General features: G+C 42.6%; 1 protein-coding gene across 10 annotated transcripts in view; it reads left to right on the top strand.

Annotated features, from left to right (window-relative positions):
* The window catches only part of LOC110535260 (lethal(3)malignant brain tumor-like protein 4), a 123,451-nt gene that overhangs the window by 27,911 nt on the left and 72,769 nt on the right, over window positions 1-22,771 (top strand). For 9 of the 10 annotated variants that reach the window (XR_005034557.1, XR_005034556.1, XM_036934847.1 and 6 more), the window contains 6 exons: window positions 136-271; window positions 800-891; window positions 1,886-2,037; window positions 8,225-8,301; window positions 18,009-18,094; window positions 19,690-19,800. Coding sequence is in view for 8 of the 10 variants with exons in the window: in XM_036934847.1 (XP_036790742.1) it covers window positions 136-271; window positions 800-891; window positions 1,886-2,037; window positions 8,225-8,301; window positions 18,009-18,094; window positions 19,690-19,800 (654 nt within the window). In the remaining 2 variants the exon portion in view is untranslated. The remainder of the gene's footprint in view (window positions 1-135; window positions 272-799; window positions 892-1,885; window positions 2,038-8,224; window positions 8,302-18,008; window positions 18,095-19,689; window positions 19,801-22,771) is intronic. The other variant, XM_036934846.1, reaches the window with a different exon arrangement.

Below are 22,771 nucleotides of genomic sequence, written 5' to 3'. Positions count from 1 at the left end.
CACTTTCCAAATATACAAGATGTATATATGTATGTATGTATATATGCGGAATGACATCGTGCTGTGGATTGGTGTTTTGGGATATGGACTGCATGTACATCCATACATATATTTACTGCATTTTGTTTTTCAAAGGTGATTGGCTACCGATTGCGGCTCCACATCGACGGCTACTCTGAATGCTATGACTTCTGGTTAAACGCCGACTCTGCCGACATCAGGCCAGCCGGATGGTGCGAGTCGACAGGACACAAGCTCCACCCACCAAAAGGTGATCTACAGCAGATCGGCACAGTGTTACACTTTTTCTCTTTTCCCGTTTCACGGTAACTAATCATGCTGACCCAAACCAATATATAATTTTTTTCACATGGTCCTTATCAACATGGTTCAAGGCAAGCAACTATGGTGGATGCATAGCCAGGCCAGCTCAGTACAGCTCGGTTTGTCTTTGCTCAGTAGTGTGAAAGGTCCCTTCAGCTGTTCACTTTTGTCTGTTTTGATAGAATTGTATTGCTTCTGTGTAAGAGCTTGTGCTTGTTTGATTCTAACGGAATAGACTTCAACACATAACAGGAGAATGATCTTTAAACTATGCATGGTTAATTTTTCTTACAAGGGCCTCATCTTATTTCCACACCATCAGCATTTAGTGCTAATACGCGGCAGTCTGTTGGGAGTCATGTAATGTGCCTGGCACAGCAATATTTTTCACAACCCTAATCGCATTTTATTTTCTCTCTCCTTTCTTCACCCCCTTCCTATTTTCCTGCACATGTTTTTTTTTTTTTTTTTTCAGGCTACAACGAAGTCGAGTTTAACTGGGATAAATACCAAGAGTCTTGTAACGCTCCAGCTGCACCACAGAATCTGTTTGAATCTCATAACAGTGTAAGTGCTTGGTCAGGTTGTGGGAGTCAACATAAGCTTAGTGCTTCTTTCTCCTGAAAGGACGCCTGGGGCCAAAAGCTGACCTTCATTCACACAGCAGAACAGAACAATGTGTCCCAGTGGCTGTTGTAAAGCTCCTCCCACAATGCTTAAAAGAAACACCGCTTTACTTTCTGTAGTTTTGTTTTTAGTGGCAAAAGCTCAAATAAAGATTGACTGAGAGGTACTGTGTGACTTTAATGAAGGGAATTGATTGGTGTATAGGACAATATACACTGAGTGTTCAAACCATTAAGAACACCTTCCTGATATTGAGTTGTACTCCACCTTTTTCCTTCAGACCAGCCTCAATTAATCAGGGAATGAGCTCTACAAGGGGTCGAAAGCGTTCTTCAGAGATGTTGGCCCATGTTGACTCCAATGCTTCCCACAGTTGTGTCAAGTTGGCTGGCTGTCCTTTGGGTCGTGGACCATTCTTGATAAACACGGGAAACTGTTGAGCGTGAAAAACCCAGCAGCGGTTGCAGTTCTTGACACAAACTGGTGCGCCTGGCACCTAAGTGCAACGGCACTTAAATCTTTTGTCTTTCCCATTCACCCTCTGAATGGCACACATTCAAATAAAATAAAATGTATTTATATAGCCCTTCGTACATCAGCTGATATCTCAAAGTGCTGTACACAATCCATGTCTCAAATGATTTGAAGTAGATTTAACAAGTGACATCATTAAGGGATCATAGCTTTCACCTGGATTCACCTGATCAGTCAGTGTCATAGAAAGAGCCGGTTTTGTTAATGTTTTGTCCAATCAGTGTATGTGATATGATCAAATGTTATCTTAAAGCTCAAAGTTGGTGCCCTCAAGCCTTTAGGTCAGAATCAGTGTATGCTATTTGAATTTTTACTCAAACCCTCGATTGACATGAATGCATGATTTCTACGTCGTCAAATAATTGAGCCCTTACTGATGTGTCTCTGTGTGTGTCCACAGACCACGAGCACCTCTAAGTTTCAGGTGGGCATGAAACTGGAGGCAGTGGACAGGAAGAACCCGTGCCTGGTGTGTGTGGCCTCGGTGGCCGACATCGTGGACAATCGCTTCCTGGTTCACTTTGACAACTGGGACGACACCTATGACTACTGGTGAGACACCAGTCATTCAGTTCTAACTGTTTTCCATTCTTTTGAAATTAGATTTTTGTAAGTTGATGAGAAATTGCAAAAATTAAATGTCCAGCCTAAAACCCCAAACAAGCAAGCAATGCAGGTGTAGAAGCACGGTGGCTAGGAAAAACTCCCTAGAAAGGCCAAAACCTAGGAATAAACCTAGAGAGGAACCAGGCTATGTGGGGTGGCCAGTCCTCTTCTGGCTGTGCCGGGTGGAGATTATTATTATTATAACAGAACATGGCCAAGATGTTCAAATGTTCATAACTGTCCAGCATGGCCTAATAATCACAGGCAGAACAGTTGAAACTGGAGCAGCAGCACGGTCAGGTGGACTGGGGACAGCAAGGAGTCATCATGTCAGGTAGTCCTGGGGCATGGTCCTAGGGCTCAGGTCCTCCGAGAGAGGGAATTAGAGAGAGCATACTTAAATTCACACAGGACACCGGATAGGACAGAAGAAGTACTCCAGATATAACAAACTGACCCTTGCCCCCCGACACATAAACTACTGCAGCATAAATACTGGAGGCTGAGACAGGAGGGGTCAGGAGACACTGTGACCCCATCTGATGACACCCCCAGACAGGGCCATATGCTTACTGATGTTTAGTGTCAGTAATTGATAGATTACACCTTAATGTTGTTTTGTAACTGATGTACTATTTTGTGTGTGTGTGTGTATACAGTGCCTTGCGAAAGTATTCGGCCCCCTTGAACTTTGCGACCTTTTGCCACATTTCAGGCTTCAAACATAAAGATATAAAACTGTATTTTTTTGTGAAGAATCAACAACAAGTGGGACACAATCATGAAGTGGAACGACATTTATTGGATATTTCAAACTTTTTTAACAAATCAAAAACTGAAAAATTGGGCGTGCAAAATTATTCAGCCCCCTTAAGTTAATACTTTGTAGCGCCACCTTTTGCTGCGATTACAGCTGTAAGTCGCTTGGGGTATGTCTCTATCAGTTTTGCACATCGAGAGACTGACATTTTTTCCCATTCCTCCTTGCAAAACAACTTGAGCTCAGTGAGGTTGGATGGAGAGCATTTGTGAACAGCAGTTTTCAGTTCTTTCCACAGATTCTCGATTGGATTCAGGTCTGGACTTTGACTTGGCCATTCTAACACCTGGATATGTTTATTTTTTTAACCATTCCATTGTAGATTTTGCTTTATGTTTTGGATCATTGTCTTGTTGGAAGACAAATCTCCGTCCCAGTCTCAGGTCTTTTGCAGACTCCATCAGGTTTTCTTCCAGAATGGTCCTGTGTTTGGCTCCATCCATCTTCCCATCAATTTTAACCATCTTCCCTGTCCCTGCTGAAGAAAAGCAGGCCCAAACCATGATGCTGCCACCACCATGTTTGACAGTGGGGATGGTGTGTTCAGGGTGATGAGCTGTGTTGCTTTTACGCCAAACATAACGTTTTGCGTTGTTGCCAAAAAGTTACATTTTGGTTTCATCTGACCAGAGCACCTTCTTCCACATGTCGGGGCGGCAGAGTAGCCTAGTGGTTAGAGAGTTAGACTAGTAACTAATCTGTCGTTCTGCCCCTGAACAGGCAGTTAACCCACTGTTCCTAGGCCGTCATTGAAAATAAGAATTTGTTCTTAACTGACTTGCCTGGTTAAATAAAGGTAACATAAATAAGTAAATAAAATGTTTGGTGTCTCCCAGGTGGCTTGTGGCAAACTTTAAACGACACTTTTTATGGATATCTATAAGAAATGGCTTTCTTCTTGCCACTCTTCCATAAAGGCCAGATTTGTGCAATATGTGACTGATTGTTGTCCTATGGACAGAGTCTCCCACCTCAGCTGTAGATCTCTGCAGTTCATCCAGAGTGATCATGGGCCTCTTGGCTGCATCTCTGATCAGTCTTCTCCTTGTATGAGCTGAACGTTTAGAGGGACGGCCAGGTCTTGGTAGATTTGCAGTGGTCTGATACTCCTTCCATTTCAATATTATCGCTTGCACAGTGCTCTTTGGGATGTTTAAAGCTTGGGAAATCTTTTTGTATCCAAATCCGGCTTTAAACTTCTTCACAACAGTATCTCGGACCTGCCTGGTGTGTTCCTTGTTCTTCATGATGCTCTCTGCGCTTTTAACAGACCTCTGAGACTATCACAGTGCAGGTGCATTTATACGGAGACTTGATTAATTACACACAGGTGGATTGTATTTATCATCATTAGTCATTTAGGTCAACATTGGATCATTCAGAGATCCTCACTGAACTTCTGGAGAGAGTTTGCTGCACTGAAAGTAAAGGGGCTGAATAATTTTGCACGCCCAATTTTTCAGTTTTTGATTTGTTAAAAATGTTTGAAATATCCAATAAATGTCGTTCCACTTCATGATTGTGTCCCACTTGTTGATTCTTCACAAAAAAATACAGTTTTATATCTTTATGTTTGAAGCCTGAAATGTGGCAAAAGGTCGCAAAGTTCAAGGGGGCCGAATACTTTCGCAAGGCACTGTGTATATATATATATATATATATATATGAGTGTACAAAACATTAAGAACACAGTTGCATCCCCCTTTTGCCCTCAGAACAGCCTCAATTTGTCGGGGCATGGACTCTACAAGGTGTCAGTCATTCCACCGGAATGCTGGCCCATGTTGACACTTATGCTTCCCATAGTTGTCAAGTTGGCTGGATGTCCTTTGGGTCGTGGACCATTCTTAACACACGGCAAACTGTTTAGTGTGAAAACCCAGCAGCATTGCAGTTTTTGACACAAACTACGCCTGGCACCTACTACCATACCCTGTTCAAAGGCACTTCAATATTTTGTCTTTCCCATTCACCCCCTGAATGGCACACATACGCAATCCATGTCTCAGTTGTCTCAATGCTTCATCCCCTTCATCTACACTGATTTGAAGTAGATTAAACAAGTGACGTCAATAAGGGATCATAGCTTTCACGTAGATTCACCTGTTCCGTCTGTCATAGAGCATGGACTATTTTGTGCACTCAGTGCATGCAGCTTTGTTACATAAAGAGTGACGTATAGATCAACAGTAAAGGGTGTGTGCGTGCGGGTGCGCACGTGTGTGTACATGTATGATCTTCAATTCTGCATCTCTCTCTCTCTCTCGTACCGATGTCAGTGAATCAGTGGTGATTTGCCCGCTTATTTTCAAGAGGAGTTTGATTTACATGTCATGTGACGCATGGCCCAATTCATCCAGTGAAAGCCTGATGTGGGAGAAAAACAGAAGTCAGTGTCACTAGATGTAATAGTTGAAGAGGAGAACTGACAGTCTTCTCCGTTTTGTTCACAGAGCTGCCTGGCGGAGATATTTTGCAGTGGTGATTTTATTTGTCCTTTTTCCCCTCCTTTTTTCATGTCTTACGGAGACTTTCCAAAAGAGGAGAATCTGCTAGCTTCCTAGCCTCCTTGTCTCACAGGAAGCATGGGTCGACACAGCTCATTGCATTCACACGCACCCAGATGTACACCTACACTCACAGTTTAACTTGCACACAAGCACAAAACACTTGCATGTACACACACACACACAGATTCACTCTCAGCCAGTCCGTTACACTCACCAGAGAGCATGTATGGGATTCTTGGTCAAATTATAGTGCCCAAGGGACAGCAATCTGGAAATCGTTCACTCGGTGCACCCCATGATTGGTTATTCTCACACATACGCACACACATTCACTCTCTCAGCCACTCCGCTACGCTCACCAAAGAGGATTTGTGGGATTCTTGGTCAAATTATAGTGCCCAAGGGACAGCAGTCAGGCAAGCCTCCACTCTGTGCAACTGGGCTATTCAGCAGAATCGCACCGCTGCTGTATCATTTCAGAGCACACACAAATCTAATGGAATTGCACTTGTTGTGTGATTGCATGTGTATGTAGGTAGATGTTAATCTAGCCGGCCTGTACAGTAAGTGAAATAGGCCTCAGATGGGCCCGCCCCTCTTTTCGCAGTTATGGTTCCGGAACTGACACACCCACTCATTTTTAGCATACACATTTCAACAACATGCTGGTTGCGGTGTTCCAAACATTGATTAGGTACAACAATCTCCCGGATTAAGCATTAATTCAAAAGATTAGTAATCGCATTTAAGAACTGTGATATTTGAAAAAAGTCAACAAGACTGTGTACATTTCAGAGTTGGGGTGTAAACAAACTACTTATCCCATACAGCGTTGTGCTCTGTATTGTCCAATCACAGAGCATATACAAGTCACGTGACCAATGGAATCTTTCCTTTGAAATTGAGAAACATGGCGGTTGTTGGTTAGGTGTGATGTTGCATTTCTAATTTCTGTTAGCTAGCTAAGTTATCAGACACAGCCCTAAAATAAACCATGAGATCTGTTCGCAAACACACAATGGCACTCAATAGCACACTGTCACAGGTGCATCTGACCAAATTTTGCAGTCACTTTAGAACAGACCCAGGGTCTGTTTTTGTGGTGGTAGAAACGCTAAGGCTCATGGATAGTTGTTTTTGGTGCTCTTTAGACTTTGAAGGATTAAGTCGTTGGGGGGGGGGGGGGGGGGGGGGGAGTTTCTAAGCTGACATGGAATTGTTTTAAGATCTTCATACTATGGATCATTCTGCTATTTGATTTGGAATGTTTTGACCCCTTTAGGTATAAAATAAATAAAACAAGTATTTGATTAAATATTAATTTTAGCCTTTGTTACTGTAGCCCAGAGAAATGCATTGAACCCCTTTTTTGGGGGTAGGCACAAATCTACCTTCATACATTTTTTAAACCGGTGTCGGTTACCTTCAGACGAGTCCAGTGACACTTGTTGGGGTCATAGAGCACAACGTGAGAGTCTCCCCTTTCCATAGAGTGGTCATAATAGTTTGTAGGTCACACCGAGTGACCACATTTTTAAAATACCCAAATGTGGGACAACAGGATGATTTTGCAGGACAGTGTAGCCTACATGATAAAAAACGTATGGCATCACTCGTGGCCTTTTTTTTAATTTGAAAATCTGGGAATATTTGGCTAAGGAAACATTTCTGCTTGACCTCAGGGAATGTAAATCAGTTAGGAAGGGAAACGGTTAAAATTGGATTGAGGGAAGTAGCAACCACTATGTTGAATGAGCAATTAATAAGCACGGGGAGCCTCTCAGGTTTGATGAAATGACCTTATCTTTCAGTCTAATACTACTGTCGTAGATCTTCATGAGAACAACACATTTCACTATCTGGTGACGATAAAGCGTTACATTTTTTTTTAAAACACGATTTTTAAAGGTAGTTAGGCCTACTGTCCTGTTCAAGTTTAGCTGGAACAAAGATGCATGTCTTTCCACCCTCACAATGTAGCCCGTGCTACAGACGGCTATATTGGCCCTCTAATACAGGACTAGTAAAGACCCAGGGCACTATTAAAAGTTTTTATTCATTCTACAAAAAAACAGCAGATTTTTTTTTTTTCAGGGGGTGCTGCAGTCCACCGCATCCGCCGATATCGCGGACCTTTGTGGAAGTAAAATAACATATCTCGAGCTTAAACTGACAGATTGTGATGGTGATTTTTATTAGTATTTTTTTATATTATGCACCAGTGCGTCAATCAACTAAGTGGTTAATATCAGGAACCGACTGTAAAAACACGACTTCTCAACACAGAAGTGGAAACATTCATAACCGATGGGCACTACATCAACCTACAAATTGTTTGGCCATCTTGAGAGAAAATTGAACGTCAAAGTTGCACAGAAACATCGCTATCGCTAATATTTAATAACCGCACGGGTTACAAGGATTGAGAATCCATTCCCAGAACCTCTCGTCAGAGCCCTATTTCAAAATTCTCCTGGTCATTAACTTTGTATTTTAAATGCAAATTGCATGTTGAGGTTATTGTTATGTGCTACCCCAGGAGGATTGAAATACGTGTGTGTGTGTGTGTGTGTGTTTAGTTGAGGAAGTGTGTGTATGTAGGAAGATAATGTACTGTATGCTGTGGTTTAGTGGTGTGTTTGGTTTATTTTGTTGGGACCTCCATCAGCTACTCTTCCTGGGGTCCACATAAATGTACAATTCTATGTCTATTACTGTTCTGTACTTTGTCAAGAACAATATTACATTAAATTAAAAATCAATAAGAAACAAATTTAGAGTTATAGTGTGATGTGCATTTTAGGTGTGATGCCAGCAGCCCTCACATCCACCCAGTGGGCTGGTGCCAGGACCACGGACGACCTCTCACTGCACCTCAGGGTGAGTAGCTTGCCCAGTAGATACAATACTGTATATATGTGTTGTGTGAAAGTCACTTTGGATGCGGTGTGGCTAATGTCTGTCAAAAAGGCCTTAACTCATTCCTTACTTTAGTCCCCATATTTATTTATTTATTTTACCTTTTATCTAACTAGGCAAGTCAGTTTAGAACAACATTTTACTTTCAATGATGGTCTATGATCAGTGGGTTTAACTGCCTTGTTCAGGGGTAGAATAGTAGATTTTTACGTTGTCAGCTCGGGGATTCGATCTTGCAACCTTTTGTTACAAGTCCAACGCTCTAAAACCACTAGGCTACCCTGCAGCCCCAATACTCGAGTAATCAATTTCATTTCCCCTCTAATTTGCTGGTAATTGTCCCCTTCCACCCCCTACTTATTTAAAGCTAGAATTCTTGGTTGCTGCATCCATTTTTGGACATAATTATATATGCCCATTGATTCTTGAAGAATTTTACTTATAAATGCCTTATGAGCTTAGTTCATCTGATGTACCCCAACAGAACCCAAATATGTATGTATGTAAACAAACACTATAGCCTCAAAACATGGTTAAAACTATACATTTGATATCATGGATGGTCAGTCCTTAGCGCTGTTTGAATTTGAGCTGGGTTACATTTCTCCAGCCCCATCCCTTAGCTTTATAGCGAAACGGGCAGGGATCCATTTTGGAATACTGACTGTACAAACAGTGACCAAATTGTATGTGTTCAGACAGCAGTCATGTGCTGACAAGGCTACACTAGTTGTCATAGTAACGAGGGGGGTGTGTGCAGTGATCTAGACTGATTGGTGGTGGTACTTGTGCTTCCTATCACTCACTTCTGTAGCAAGCTAAGGTCACAATAATGCCTGTCGTGGACATTTCCCAGTTGTTTTGAATGTTCAAAATCATAGTGGTAAGAACACTTTTAAAGCCTCAAAGGATAAGATGATCCAACTTTCAAAATGAGTCATTTTTGGCCAGCTACAGCAGTCCACCAGCTAGCCAGCCACAGCAGTCCACCAGCTAGCTAGCCAGCCACAGCAGTCCACCAGCTAGCTAGCCAGCCACAGCAGTCCACCAGCTAGCTAGCCAGCCACAGCAGTCCACCAGCTAGCTAGCCAGCCACAGCAGTCCACCAGCTAGCTAGCCAGCCACAGCAGTCCACTAGCTAGCTAGCCAGCCACAGCAGTCCACTAGCTAGCTAGCCAGCCACAGCAGTCCACTAGCTAGCTAGCCAGCCACAGCAGTCCACTAGCTAGCTAGCCAGCCACAGCAGTCCACTAGCTAGCTAGCCAGCCACAGCAGTCCACTAGCTAGCTAGCCAGCCACAGCAGTCCACTAGCTAGCTAGCCAGCCACAGCAGTCCGCTAGCTGTTGATCTTTCTAGCATATTCACTCATTTGTTTGTAAACAATTAACAAGATAGCCTGCTCCCACATGTTCTTGTCAAAACTGTTAACAGAGTAGCTAGCAAGCAACAAGAAATGTCAAATAACAGTGTAAAAACCACAATGGCAAAAAAAAATCAGACTGTTTAGACACAACTTGCATGGCTATGAATCAGATTTGTATCTGATTTCAAAGGTGGTTTGAAATGTGCCTTAAAATACCTGATTCCATGTATTTTTTGGCTGTTCAGACTGCAGGAAAAAAACACATTTGAATCAGATTTATGCCAAAATATTAGATTTTAGTCTCTTCAAACTGCCAACGTGCATCATCCTAAAATGAGGCACTTAATTATTATTATTGAACCTTTATTTAATTAGGCAAGTCAGTTAAGAACAATTTCTTATTTACAATGACAGCCTAGGAACAGTGGGTTAACTGCCTTGTTCAGGGGCAGAACGACAGATTTTTAGGGATTCGATCTAGCAGCCTTTCGGTTACTGGCCCAACACTCTAACCACTAGGCTACCTTCTTCTCTTGTTATCTCTCTCAGAATGAACTTCTTGACCCTAACCAGTCAGGCTTCAAGACGGGTCACTCAACCGAGACTTTGCTTCTCTGTAACGCAGAGGCTCTCCGCACTGTCAAAGCTGGCTCTCTTTCCTGTGTTCTCATCCTGCAAGATCTATCCTCTGCCTTCGACACTGAACTATCAGATCCTCTGCACGCTCTCAGGGCTGGGCGACTCAGGCTCTACACACTCTTGGATTGCGTTCTACTTGGCAGGCCGCTCCTACCACGTGACGAGGAGAGGATCTGTGTCTGCATCACTACTGGTGTACCCCTAGTGCTCGGTTCTAGGCCCTCTCCTCATCTCTCTATACACCAAGTCACTTGGATCTGTCATATCCTCACATGGTCACTCCTATCATTGCTATGTGGATGACACTCAACTACTACTCCCCCCCCCCCCCCCCCCCCCCCCCCCCCCCCCCCCCCCCCCCCCCCCCCCTTCTGACACCCAGGTGACGCACGCATCTCTGTGTGCCTTGCAGATATCTCAGCTTGGATGTCGGCCCATCACCTCAACCTCGACAAGACAGAGATTCTCTTCCTCCCGGGGAAGGCCTGCCCGCTCAAAGACCTCTCCATCATGGTTGACAACTCCACAGTGTTGCTCTCCCAGAGTGCAAAGAACCTTTGTGCGACCCTGGACAACACCTTGTCGTTCTCTGCAAACATCAAAGCAGTGACTCAATCCTGCTGGCTCATGCTCTACTACACCATCCATTGAGTACAACCTTACCTCACACAGGAAGCGGTGCAGGTCCTTGTCATCTTCGGTCTGGACTATTGCTGTTAGCTGGGCTCCCTGCTTGTGCCATCAAACCCCTGAACCTTAACCAGAACGCTGCAGCCCACCTGGTCAACATTCCCAAGTTGTCCCATGTCACCCTACTCCTCTGCACACTCCACTGGCTTCCAGTTGAAGCTCACATCCACTACTAGAACATGGCGCTTGCCAACAGTGCAGCAAGAGGAACTGCCCTCCCTACCTTCAGGCTATGCTCAAACCCTAAACCCCAACCTGAGCTCTCCGTTCTGCCACCTTTGGTCTCTTGGCCCTGCCACCCCTACGGGAGGGCAGCTCCCGCTCAGTCCAGTCCGAGCTCTTCTCTGTCCTGGCACCCCAATGGTGAAACAAGCTTCCCCCTGAAGATAGGACAGCAGACCCTGCCCATCTTCTGAAAGCACCTGAATCCAACCCCTCCTTTCTAGCTCTGACTTTGCTGATACACTTTTCCTCAATAAATTACATATTTCCTGTGATATGTGGTTGTCCCACCTAGCTATCGTAAGATGAAAGCACAAACTATAATTTGCTCTGGATAAGAGTGTTTGATAAATGACAAAAATGTGAGGATTCCAAGTCTGAAGCATTTGAGAGGATATCAAAACCCTCTAGGCTCTCTCGCTCTCCTATTTCTATTTCTCCATTTTCTTCTCCCTCGTTCCCTCTCCTGTTCTACAATCTAATAGGCGGCTTGGTTGTGCCATTCGGCTAACATTCTCCTGTGTGTCGCAAAACTGCATCTGTTTTTCCAGTTAAAAGCGAGCGGGGTGATGTGCTGTTAAATGGATTCTGTAGCACAATCATCATACATCAGATCAGCGAATGGGAAGAGCGAGGGAAATAGGGGTGAAGAGGGGGTAGAACGGGGGGAGAGAGACATTATAGTTTCTGTTACCACAGCTGTTGGGTAAAACATTATTTTAACTATTTGATCCATGCCTTGTGCAGAGAGCATTAATTTACCATTTGAAATAAGGTTTCTCTTTTGCTTTTTGCTAGCGCTCTCTCTCTCGCTCTCTCAGCTCCTATCAGACCCGATAGTCCTTGGCTCAGCTTTAGTAGTTTTAGGGGTGTATATGTGGTGCTGAGAGATACCAACAGTCTATCAGGGATCATCAACTACATAATTTGTAATAAAACACAATGCCAATAGTGTGCAAAGTTGTCGTCAAGGCAACGGGTGGCTACTTTGAAGAATCTAAAAAATATTTGTATTTGTTTAACACTTTTTTGGTTACTACATGTTTCCATATGTGTTATTTCATAGTTTTGACGTCCGTAACTATTGTTCTACAATGTAGAAAATAGTCAAAATAAAGAAAAATGAGTAGGTGTGTCCAAACTTTTGATTGGTGCTCTATATACACGGTGCATTCAGAAAGTATTCAGATTTTGTTACGTTAGACTTATTCTAAAATTGATTCAATAAAAACATTTTCAACTTCAATCTTCTCACAAATTCCCCATAATGACAAAGCGGGGAAAAAATAGCTCAGAAAACGTTTATTTTTTATTAACCTTTATTTAAACAGTGAGTCTCAATGAGAACTCTAACAAGAAATCCCTGTGTACGTTTACAAATAAAACACAACAACCCTGCATAAACATTACTACAAACAAACTAAAAGCAGATTTTCCCAATACTGTGCAGACCAAAGGGACCTCCAGAGTTAACCATCCCTGAGAACGGGTTTGGTCGTTTGTACGTCTAAAAACGAATCAATGAAGTAATGTGCGGAGGAAGTTTCTGAAAGACTGCTTTGTAAATAAATAAGACAGACAGAAGAGTAAAGAATACAATGATGAGTCCTAAAACCATCCCCGGTGATAAAATGTATTGCTGAATGGAATACTGAGTCCAATGGTTTCAAAACCGAGGCTACCGCATGCATATAAATAATGTCACCATAGTCTATTACAGAGAGAAGTGTTCTTTGAACAATTTTCCTTCTGTTTTCAGAACTAAAAAAATATATATATATATATATATATATATCAGATCTCAGCTTCTTTGTCAAGTTTTCAATGTGTGTTTCAAAAGACAACTTGTCATCAATCCAGATACCCAAGTAATTATAGTGAGAAACTTGCTCAATTTGGAAACTTGCCGTTCAAAAGTTTGGTTCACTTAGAAATGTCCTTGTTATTGAAAGAAAAGCACTTTTTTTTTTTTTGTCCATTTAAAAAAAAAAAAACATCAAATTGATCAGAAATACAGTTTAGACATTGTTAATGTTGTAAATGACTATTGTAGCAGGAAACTGCTGATTTACATTTTTAATATCTACGTAGGCGTACAGAGGCCCGTTATCAGCAACTATCACTCGTGTTCCAATGGCACGTTGTTAGCCTTTGTAAAATGATAAACTTGGATCAGCTATTTGATCATTAGAAAACCCTTTTGCAATTATGTTAACACAGCTGGAAACTTGTGCTGATTAAAGAAGCAATAAAACTGGCCTTTAGACTAGTTGAGTATTTTTAGCATCAGCATTTGTGGGCTCAATGTCCAGAAACAAAGGACATTCTTCTGAAACTCGTCAGTCTATTGTTGTTCTGAGAATTGAAGGCTATTCCATGCGATAAATTGCCAAGAAAATGAAAATCTCGTACAACGCTGTGTACTACTCCCTTCACAAAACAGCGCAAACGGGCTATAACCAGAATAGAAAGAGGAATGGCAGGCCCCGGTGCACAACTGAGCAAGAGGACAAGTACATTAGTGTCTAGTTTGAGAAACAGATGCTTCACAAGTCCTCAACTGGTAGCTTCGTTAAATAGTACCTGCAAAACACCAGTGTCAATGTCAACAGTGAAGAGGCGACTCCGGGATGCTGGCCTTCTAGGCAGAGTTGCAAAGAAAAAGCCATATGTCAGACTGGCCAATGAAAAGATTAAGATGGGCAAAATAACACGGACACTGGACAGAGGAGATTTGAAAAAAAGTGTTATGGACAGACTAATCTAAGTTTGAGGTGTTCGGATCACAAAGAAGAACATTTGTGAGATGCAGAAAAAATGAAAAGATGCTGGAGCAGTGCTTGACGCCATCTGTCAAGCCTGGTGGAGGCAATGTGATGTTCTGGGGGTGCTTTGGTGATGGTATAGTTTGAGATGTGTACATGGTAAAAGGGATCTTGAAGAAGGAAGACTATCACTCCTATTTGCAACCCCATTCCATAGCTTGTGGACGGCGCTGAATTGGAGCCAATTTCCTCATACAACAGGACAATGACCCAAAGCACAGCTCCAAACTATGCAATAACTATTTAGGGAAGAAGCAGTCAGCTGGTATTCTGTCTATAATGGAGTGGCCAGCACATTCACTGGTTCTCAACCCTATTGAGCTGTTGTGGGAGCAGCTTGACCGTATGGTATGTAAGAAGGGCCCATCAAGCCAATCCAACTTGTGGGAGGTGCTTCAGGAAGCATGGGGTGAAATCTTTTCAGATTACCTCAACAAATTAACAACTAGAATGCCAAAAGTCTGCAAGGCTGTAATTGCTGCAAATTGAGGATTATTTTACGAAAGCAAAGTTTGAAGGATACAATTATTATTTCAATTTAAAAAATCATTATTTATAACCTTGTCAACGTCTTGACTATATTTCCTGTTCATTTTGCAACTCATTTCATGTATGTTTTCATGGAAAACAAGGACATTCCTAATGACCCCAAACCTTTGAACGGTAGTGTAGATATGCTAAATTAATTAGTTATTTTATTAGGTTATTAGGCCCACAATGAGGGATGCTGCACACTTGAGCAGACGTGGATCCAAATGGTGGGCCCCTGTAGATTTCTTTATGTCTAATGCCAACAACATATCAAGGACTTAATTGTCTGTGAATTGCCAAAAGGAAAATCCCTGACGGACATTTTCAAAATTATTCAGTATAATTCCCCCAGCAACATCCAGTACATTGTCAAAGTGAGTAGGTTTTTGAGTTTTTTCCAAGAGAGAGCCTGCAGAATTAAAATGTTGATTTAAATTAATTAATGATATCAATGTTATCAGTAATAAGGCCAGACTCTACATTAATTTGTAAGGGAAGAGTAGAGGAAGTGCAACCCTTTAATGATTTCACAGTTTCCAGAATTTATATGTATTTCCTGTACAGTCAGCTAGTGTTAATATAATAATCAGATGTTGCTTTTCAAACAAGTTTTACACAGATTTCTCAATTCTCGGAAGGATTGACAGTCCCGGCCGTAGTCAGTACTTTTAGCCATGCTAATCTGCAATGTTGTTAAAAACATGAATAAAGTGAATTTGGAGCCATGTCAGAATGCGGTATATCTAAGATACCATTGAAGTCGCTATGGTAAAAAAGCTTGTTCACAATTTCTGACATTTTCTCCTTGTACATGGTTTTGCCTTAGGAGTACCAAACATATCTAATGCAGACAATAGAAAGTGATCACTAATATCCAGGGAGAAAACACCCCTAGCCACAAATTTTTCTGCCGTATTTGTAAAGATATGGTCAATTAATGTTGATTTATTAGAGTCCCTCAGATTTGGTTGTGTGGGTTTGGTAATCAACGGAGGGATGTTTAGGTTATTACAAATCTTTTAAACTGACTGAGTCTTGGGTTCCCCAGGACAGGTTAAAGTCACCTATGACAAACATCTCAGAAGTAAAAAAAATAGTGAGACTAGTTAACTAGGTTACCTGGGGTGGCAGGTAGCTTAGTAGATAGAGCGTTGGGCCAGTAACCCGAAAGGTTGCTGGATTGAATCCCTGAGCTGACTAGGTAAAAATATGTCATTCTGCCCCTGAACAAGGCAGGGAACCCACTGCTCCCCGGTAGGCCATCATTGTAAATAATAATTTGTTCTTAACTGACTTTCCTAGTTAAATAAAACAAACATTTATTTGTGGAGGGAGGGCGGTAGACTTGCAGAACCAGTTACTTTTGAATTAGAACCTAGTTGTACGACTTAAAGCTAGAAATTCAAATTGTTTAGGCTAACAAGATAAAAATCTGTCGTTCTGCCCCTGATCAAGGCAGTTAACCCACTGTTCCCCGGGCGCCGAAGACGTGGATGTTGATTTCAACGGCAGCTGATTCAGAGGGGTTGGGTTAAATGTGGAAGACACATTTCAGTTGACGGCATTCAGTTGTACAACTGACTAGGTGTCCCCCTTTCCCTTGAAGGACACCAATAATAACAATAAGATACTTGCTTGGGCCAAGAAACACAAGCAATGGACACCATCTGTCTGATGAGTCCAAATTTGAGATTTTTGGTTCCAACCACCGTGTCTTTGTGAGACGCAGAGTAGGTGAACGGATGGTCTCTGCATGTGTGGTTCCCACCGTGAGGCATGGAGGAGATGGTGTGGGGTTGCTTTTCTGGCAACACTGTCTGATTTATTTGGAATTCAAGGCACACTTCACCAGCATGCCTACCACAGCATTCTGCAGTGATACGCCATCCCATCTGATTTGCGCTTAGTAGAACTATCATTTGTTTTTCAACGGGACAATGACCCAACACACCTCCAGCCTGTGTAAGGGCTATTTGACCAATAAAGAGAGTGATGGAGTACTGCATCAGATGACCTGGCCTCCACAATCACCTGACCTCAACCCAATTGAGATGGTTTGGGATGAGTTGAACCGCAGAGTTAAGGAAAAGTATCCAACAAGTGCTCAGCATATGTGGGAACTCCTTCAAGATTGTTGGAAAAGCATTCCAAGTGAAGCTGGTTAAGAGAATGCCAAGAGTGTGCAAAGCTGTCATCAAGGCAAAGGGTGGCTACTTTGAAGAATCAACAATATATTCTGATTTGTTTAATACCTTTTTTGGAAACCACATGATTCCATATGTGTTATTTCATAGTTTTGATGTCTTCACTATTATTCTACAATGTAGAAAGTAGTAAAAATAAAGAAAAACCCTTGAATGAGTAGGTGTGTCCAAACGTTTGATGGGTGCAGTCCCCCCAGGGCTGAAGTTGTGAATACCAACATGATGGCATCTGGGACAAAATGTATATTTTTTCTGGTATTGCCCTGAATGTTTAAATTTTTTCTGTGAACTTCAGTTTTCACCAATGTTGTCTGTGACTCTCTTTTGATTGCATCAAACATCAATATGAAGGGAATGTGTTCAAACCAAATCCTTTAACTTAATATGGACTCAGCATTGCTGACCTATACATTATGATTCCTCCTCAACTGCAGCTCTGGAACGTATTCCTATAGTCAAGGAAGAGACAGGTGTACTTACTCATATTATGTTATATCTTGCCCTGAGAATCTGCGAAGGTGAAAGTGCTCATTACCCCATATATTGAACCATCTGTAGGCTCTTTACCAACAGATTTACTACCAGACTTCCAGCTGCTTCTATTCACAGAACATATTTTGTCTTAATGTGTTATAAATTCCTTGTAGCAGATGCATCTGCCATATTGCTAGCAGGAGGCCACTTTTAGTCTATTGAGATGCACCCATGCATTTTCTCTTGATGTTTTACTAGAATGGAATCTAGTTTTCCTCTCCTGTATTTGGCAGATTTAACAAGAACTACTGAGGCAGTGGCCAGTAGAACTAATCACTTACTAATGGCAGCCTCCCACAACTCAACCTCCGCTAGCTAAACATAATTTCCCTCCGCAACCAGGCGATATGTTTTTTAAATAAAAAAAAAACAACTTTTTATTTAACTAGGCAAATCAGTTAAGAACAAATTCTTATTTACAATGATGGCCTAGGAACAGTGGGTTAACTGCCTTGTTCAGGGGCAGAACGGCATATTTGTACCATGTCAGCTCGGGGATTGTGTGTGTTTGTGTGTCACATTCTAAGTTTTCAAGCTCATTTGTCTTTTTAATTCGTTTGTAATGGCGTTTATGGTCCCAGTTTGAAGTTGTTTGTGTGTGCATGTGCGTGCGCGATTCACCGTGTTTTAATCGGATTGTGTTTTGGATTATGTTCAAGGACACCCCAATCCAGAACATTTCCTGTGGGAGGAGTACTTAGAAGACAATGGTTCCACGGCAGTTCCAAGCCAGGCTTTCTGTATGGTAAGCAGTAAGCGCTAGGCACAGAACAGCTGGCTAGCTTTGTATCAGACAGCGCTGTGTGTGTGTGTGTGTGAGAGAGAGAGAGAGAGTCACGCGGCACCATTGTTGTTCCAAGTCTCTGCTGCAATCTAACGGCTTCTTTAGTGTTTCATAATGATATCCTTTATTGTCTGAAAAAACTCCTACAAACAATTGAAATTGAAGGCAGTTTAATAACGGTTGTGGTTAGGTTCCTTTTCACAATAATGACTCAAGTCATGTTTTCCTCAGTTTGACATCGGCTTGTCACTTTTCCAGACCTGGGCCCGTATCCACAAAGCATCTCAAAAAAATAAACTCATAAGTTTATCTCAGCTGGTAATCACAACCTTTTGGAGGTACCGCAAAGGAAAGATAGTGATGACGCTCATTGACATTGTTTTCGTGGTTGTCCGAAGCATGCACAGCTGGCGATGCCTCATCGCGGTTGGTTATGTAACTATACATGAAATGTTGCAATGTTAAAACGATTTATATAATTTTCACCTGACATGATCACTTTGCCTACTCTTAATTCTTGGCGTGTTGGCATGCATACATTTTTTAAATATTTTTTAACAATTCTGATGCTCCCATTTTAACAACTCTAAATTGCTTTGGCACAGTTGGCATCAAATCACTTGCCGATAATGTTGTATAAAACATTTGAAAGGTCCATTTTCATTGAACACATTCAAAGTTAACGTGGGCCCTAGATGGCTTCGATTTACCAATTTATAGGCATGCCCAATTAAGGCATATTTTTAACAACATGATATTGCTCTCCAAAGGGATAACTTCGAATAACATGATTTAGGTTAATTAAATAATAAAATAAAAAAATACTATTATTTTTTTTTAGCCTGTGGTTATAAGTATTTGGGCATATCATGTGAAATCATTTTCAAAAGCTCCAGACATACTGTTGCATGTGGGTGTAGATTATTTATAGATGCTGTTGCATGTAGGTGTAGATTATTTATAGATTGATCATATAGTAATATCAAAACATTCATGACACGTGTGGCGCATGAACCACTGACTCAATGCCCTTTTCTATTATCAACATACTTGCATAACTCTTAACTGGTTAGGACAGCTCTTGATGTGTCCTAAAATATCTGTTTACTTAGTCGGATGACTAAAATGTTTCTTGCATAGCTTTTATTTTTTACATATAAGAGTAGGTGTAAAATGTCTCTATTCTCAGTACTTACGACCAATTTTAGACTCTGAGACGATTTATGGATACGGCCCCTGTCATTCTCATTCAGAAACTCCCTGTGTCAAACTCAGACTTCCTCTCTGCCCTTAAGATCTCCACTGTCAACTTCCTCTTCCCTGCATGACATCGGCACAGCTCCACACAGTTTCACACCCTCAAATCCTCTCCTCTGGCTGAGTTTCTGGCTGACGGGGCCTGTCCCACCTCTGCTTTCATCCACTCGGCATGCTCTGCTTTCCTGTCTCAGAGAACTGGGTACAGTGTGACTGACAGCCCTTTCCTGTCTTCCATCTCCACCCCTGCGTTATGTCTCTCTCGCTCCCCTCACTTTCTCATTTCTCCTCCCCATCAGAGAGCTCCTCACAGTTTCCCGGTGAACATGAAGCTGGAGACGGTGGACAGGAGGAACCCCATGCTGGTCCGTGTGGCCACCGTCTCAGACACTGAAGACTACAGGGTCAAGGTGAGGGGGAGGAAGGTGAAGAGGTGGGGTAAGAGAGGACAATGTAGTGAGAGGAGAAGGATTGATAGTGAACCAAATTTAAAGGATGATTGCGATGGTGAGGGGATGAGAAGAGGGCATGTGGAAAGCAGTAAGGGATTGGGGGTGAGGAGGCCTGCTGAGTGACATGGCAGATGAAACTGAGCTGGCAGCTCCTACACCACATCTGTTCAAGACTGTGTCTCTGTGAAATGAGCAGGCTGGAGAGTCTGCAGAAGCCACTTGGTGGTGCTGCTCTTGTTAAACCACTAACAAGCCTTGTACTGAGACTTGGTAGTGTGTGTGCCAGAGCGCATGCCCTGTGTGTGTTTGTACTGCATGCCAATGAGTTTGCGCACATGCCTGATGCGTGTATTGGGTGTTTATACAGTTGATGATTGACAGAGCAGAGTGTCTTATTTCTCACCATATTTGTCCTATCGCGTCACATCCGTCTTCACCGGAACCCTCTCGGCATCCATTCGTGGTTAGTGCTACATTAGACATACAAGGATTTCTTTGTGTAGCACACGGGTCAAGCCTGCTAACTTCCCTGGTGGAACACTATAGCGCCACTGAACCATGGTTATGAGCTGCAGCTTGTCAGTACTATAGCGCCACTGAACCATGGTTATGAGCTGCAGCTTGTCAGTACTATACCGCCACTGAACCATGGTTATGAGCTGCAGCTTGTCAGTACTATAGCACCACTGAACCATGGTTATGAGCTGCAGCTTGTCAGTACTATAGCACCACTGAACCATGGTTATGAGCTGCAGCTTGTCAGTACTATAGAACCACTGAACCATGGTTATGAGCTGCAGCTTGTCAGTACTATAGCACCACTGAACCATGGTTATGAGCTGCAGCTTGTCAGTACTATAGCACCACTGAACCATGGTTATGAGCTGCAGCTTGTCAGTACTATAGCACCACTGAACCATGGTTATGAGCTGCAGCTTGTCAGTACTATAGCACCACTGAACCATGGTTATGAGCTGCAGCTTGTCAGTACTATAGCATCACTGAACCATGGTTATGAGCTGCAGCTTGTCAGTACTATAGCATCACTGAACCATGGTTATGAGCTGCAGCTTGTCAGTACTATAGCACCACTGAACCATGGTTATGAGCTGCAGCTTGTCAGTACTATAGCACCACTGAACCATGGTTATGAGCTGCAGCTTGTCAGTACTATAGCACCACTGAACCATGGTTATGAGCTGCAGCTTGTCAGTACTATAGCACCACTGAACCATGGTTATGAGCTGCAGCTTGTCAGTACTATAGCACCACTGAACCATGGTTATGAGCTGCAGCTTGTCAGTACTATAGCACCACTGAACCATGGTTATGAGCTGCAGCTTGTCAGTACTATAGCACCACTGAACCATGGTTATGAGCTGCAGCTTGTCAGTACTATAGCATCACTGAACCATGGTTATGAGCTGCAGCTTGTCAGTACTATAGCATCACTGAACCATGGTTATGAGCTGCAGCTTGTCAGTACTATAGCACCACTGAACCATGGTTATGAGCTGCAGCTTGTCAGTACTATAGCACCACTGAACCATGGTTATGAGCTGCAGCTTGTCAGTACTATAGCACCACTGAACCATGGTTATGAGCTGCAGCTTGTCAGTACTATAGCACCACTGAACCATGGTTATGAGCTGCAGCTTGTCAGTACTATAGCACCACTGAACCATGGTTATGAGCTGCAGCTTGTCAGTACTATAGCATCACTGAACCATGGTTATGAGCTGCAGCTTGTCAGTACTATAGCATCACTGAACCATCGTTATGAGCTGCAGCTTGTCAGTACTATAGCACCACTGAACCATGGTTATGAGCTGCAGCTTGTCAGTACTATAGCACCACTGAACCATGGTTATGAGCTGCAGCTTGTCAGTACTATAGCACCACTGAACCATGGTTATGAGCTGCAGCTTGTCAGTACTATAGGACCACTGAACCATGGTTATGAGCTGCAGCTTGTCAGCATGGTTTTAATAGATTTGGAAACGAATCTAAAAACACGGCGAGTTTTGAGAGGCATCAGTCGAAGTGGTGGTGGTGTTAGTATAAATTAGGATTTTGGTGGAAACTTTAATATTGCACTGAAAGTAGCACTATGAGAACCCTTGCCCGCTAATGAGAAAGATTCATTGATTAGCTTTAAGCAGCATGATGTATAATTCATGCATCTTGAAATAAGGAGGTGTAATCAAGGCCCTATTTCATAAACTTCAGTCTTATCTAACTTTGCTGTTTGAAGTATAGGCACCTGAGTTGCCTAACCCGTTCACAGGATTGGTTAACTCTTCAGGTTCCTAGGGTCTCCACCGACCTAGGTAGATCTGCTTTTAGTTTTAATGCACCGTATTGCTGGAACAAAATACGTTTCATCTGGATGTTATTGTGCCGTTCTGGCAATGTAAAGTATTGATTGGGGACTTACTTGTGGAGAAATGTAACCGGCTGATTTGTGATGATTTCGTATAAGGAAATCAGTCAAAGGTGCGGCCATGGGAGTGCATAAGCCCAACCACTTGGGAGACCTGCCCACCAACTGGGGAGCAAGGCCCAGCCAATCAGAATACAGACATAAATACTCCTCAGTTTCATCAGCTGTCCGGGTGGCTGGTCTCAGACGATCCTGCAGGTGAAGAACCTGGATGTGGAGGTCCTGGACTGGCTTTTTTACATGTGGTCTGCGGTTGTGAAGCCGGCTGGACGTAATTCTCTAAAATGATGTTGGAGGTGTCTTATGTTAGAGAACATTCAATTCTCTGGCAACAGCTTCGGTGGACATTCCTTCAGTCAGCCTGCCAATTGCACGCTCCCTCAACTTGAGACAAATTGCACGTTTTAAAGTGGCCTTTTATTGTCCGCAGCACAAGGTGCACCTGCGTAATGATCATGCTGTTTAATCAGCTTCTTGATATGTCAC

The sequence above is a fragment of the Oncorhynchus mykiss genome, chromosome 11, assembly GCF_013265735.2.
Source record: "Oncorhynchus mykiss isolate Arlee chromosome 11, USDA_OmykA_1.1, whole genome shotgun sequence".
In the NCBI taxonomy this organism is placed as follows: domain Eukaryota; kingdom Metazoa; phylum Chordata; class Actinopteri; order Salmoniformes; family Salmonidae; genus Oncorhynchus; species Oncorhynchus mykiss.
The sequence above is the reverse complement of the archived record's forward strand: the minus strand, read 5'-3'. Positions and strand labels throughout refer to the sequence as shown.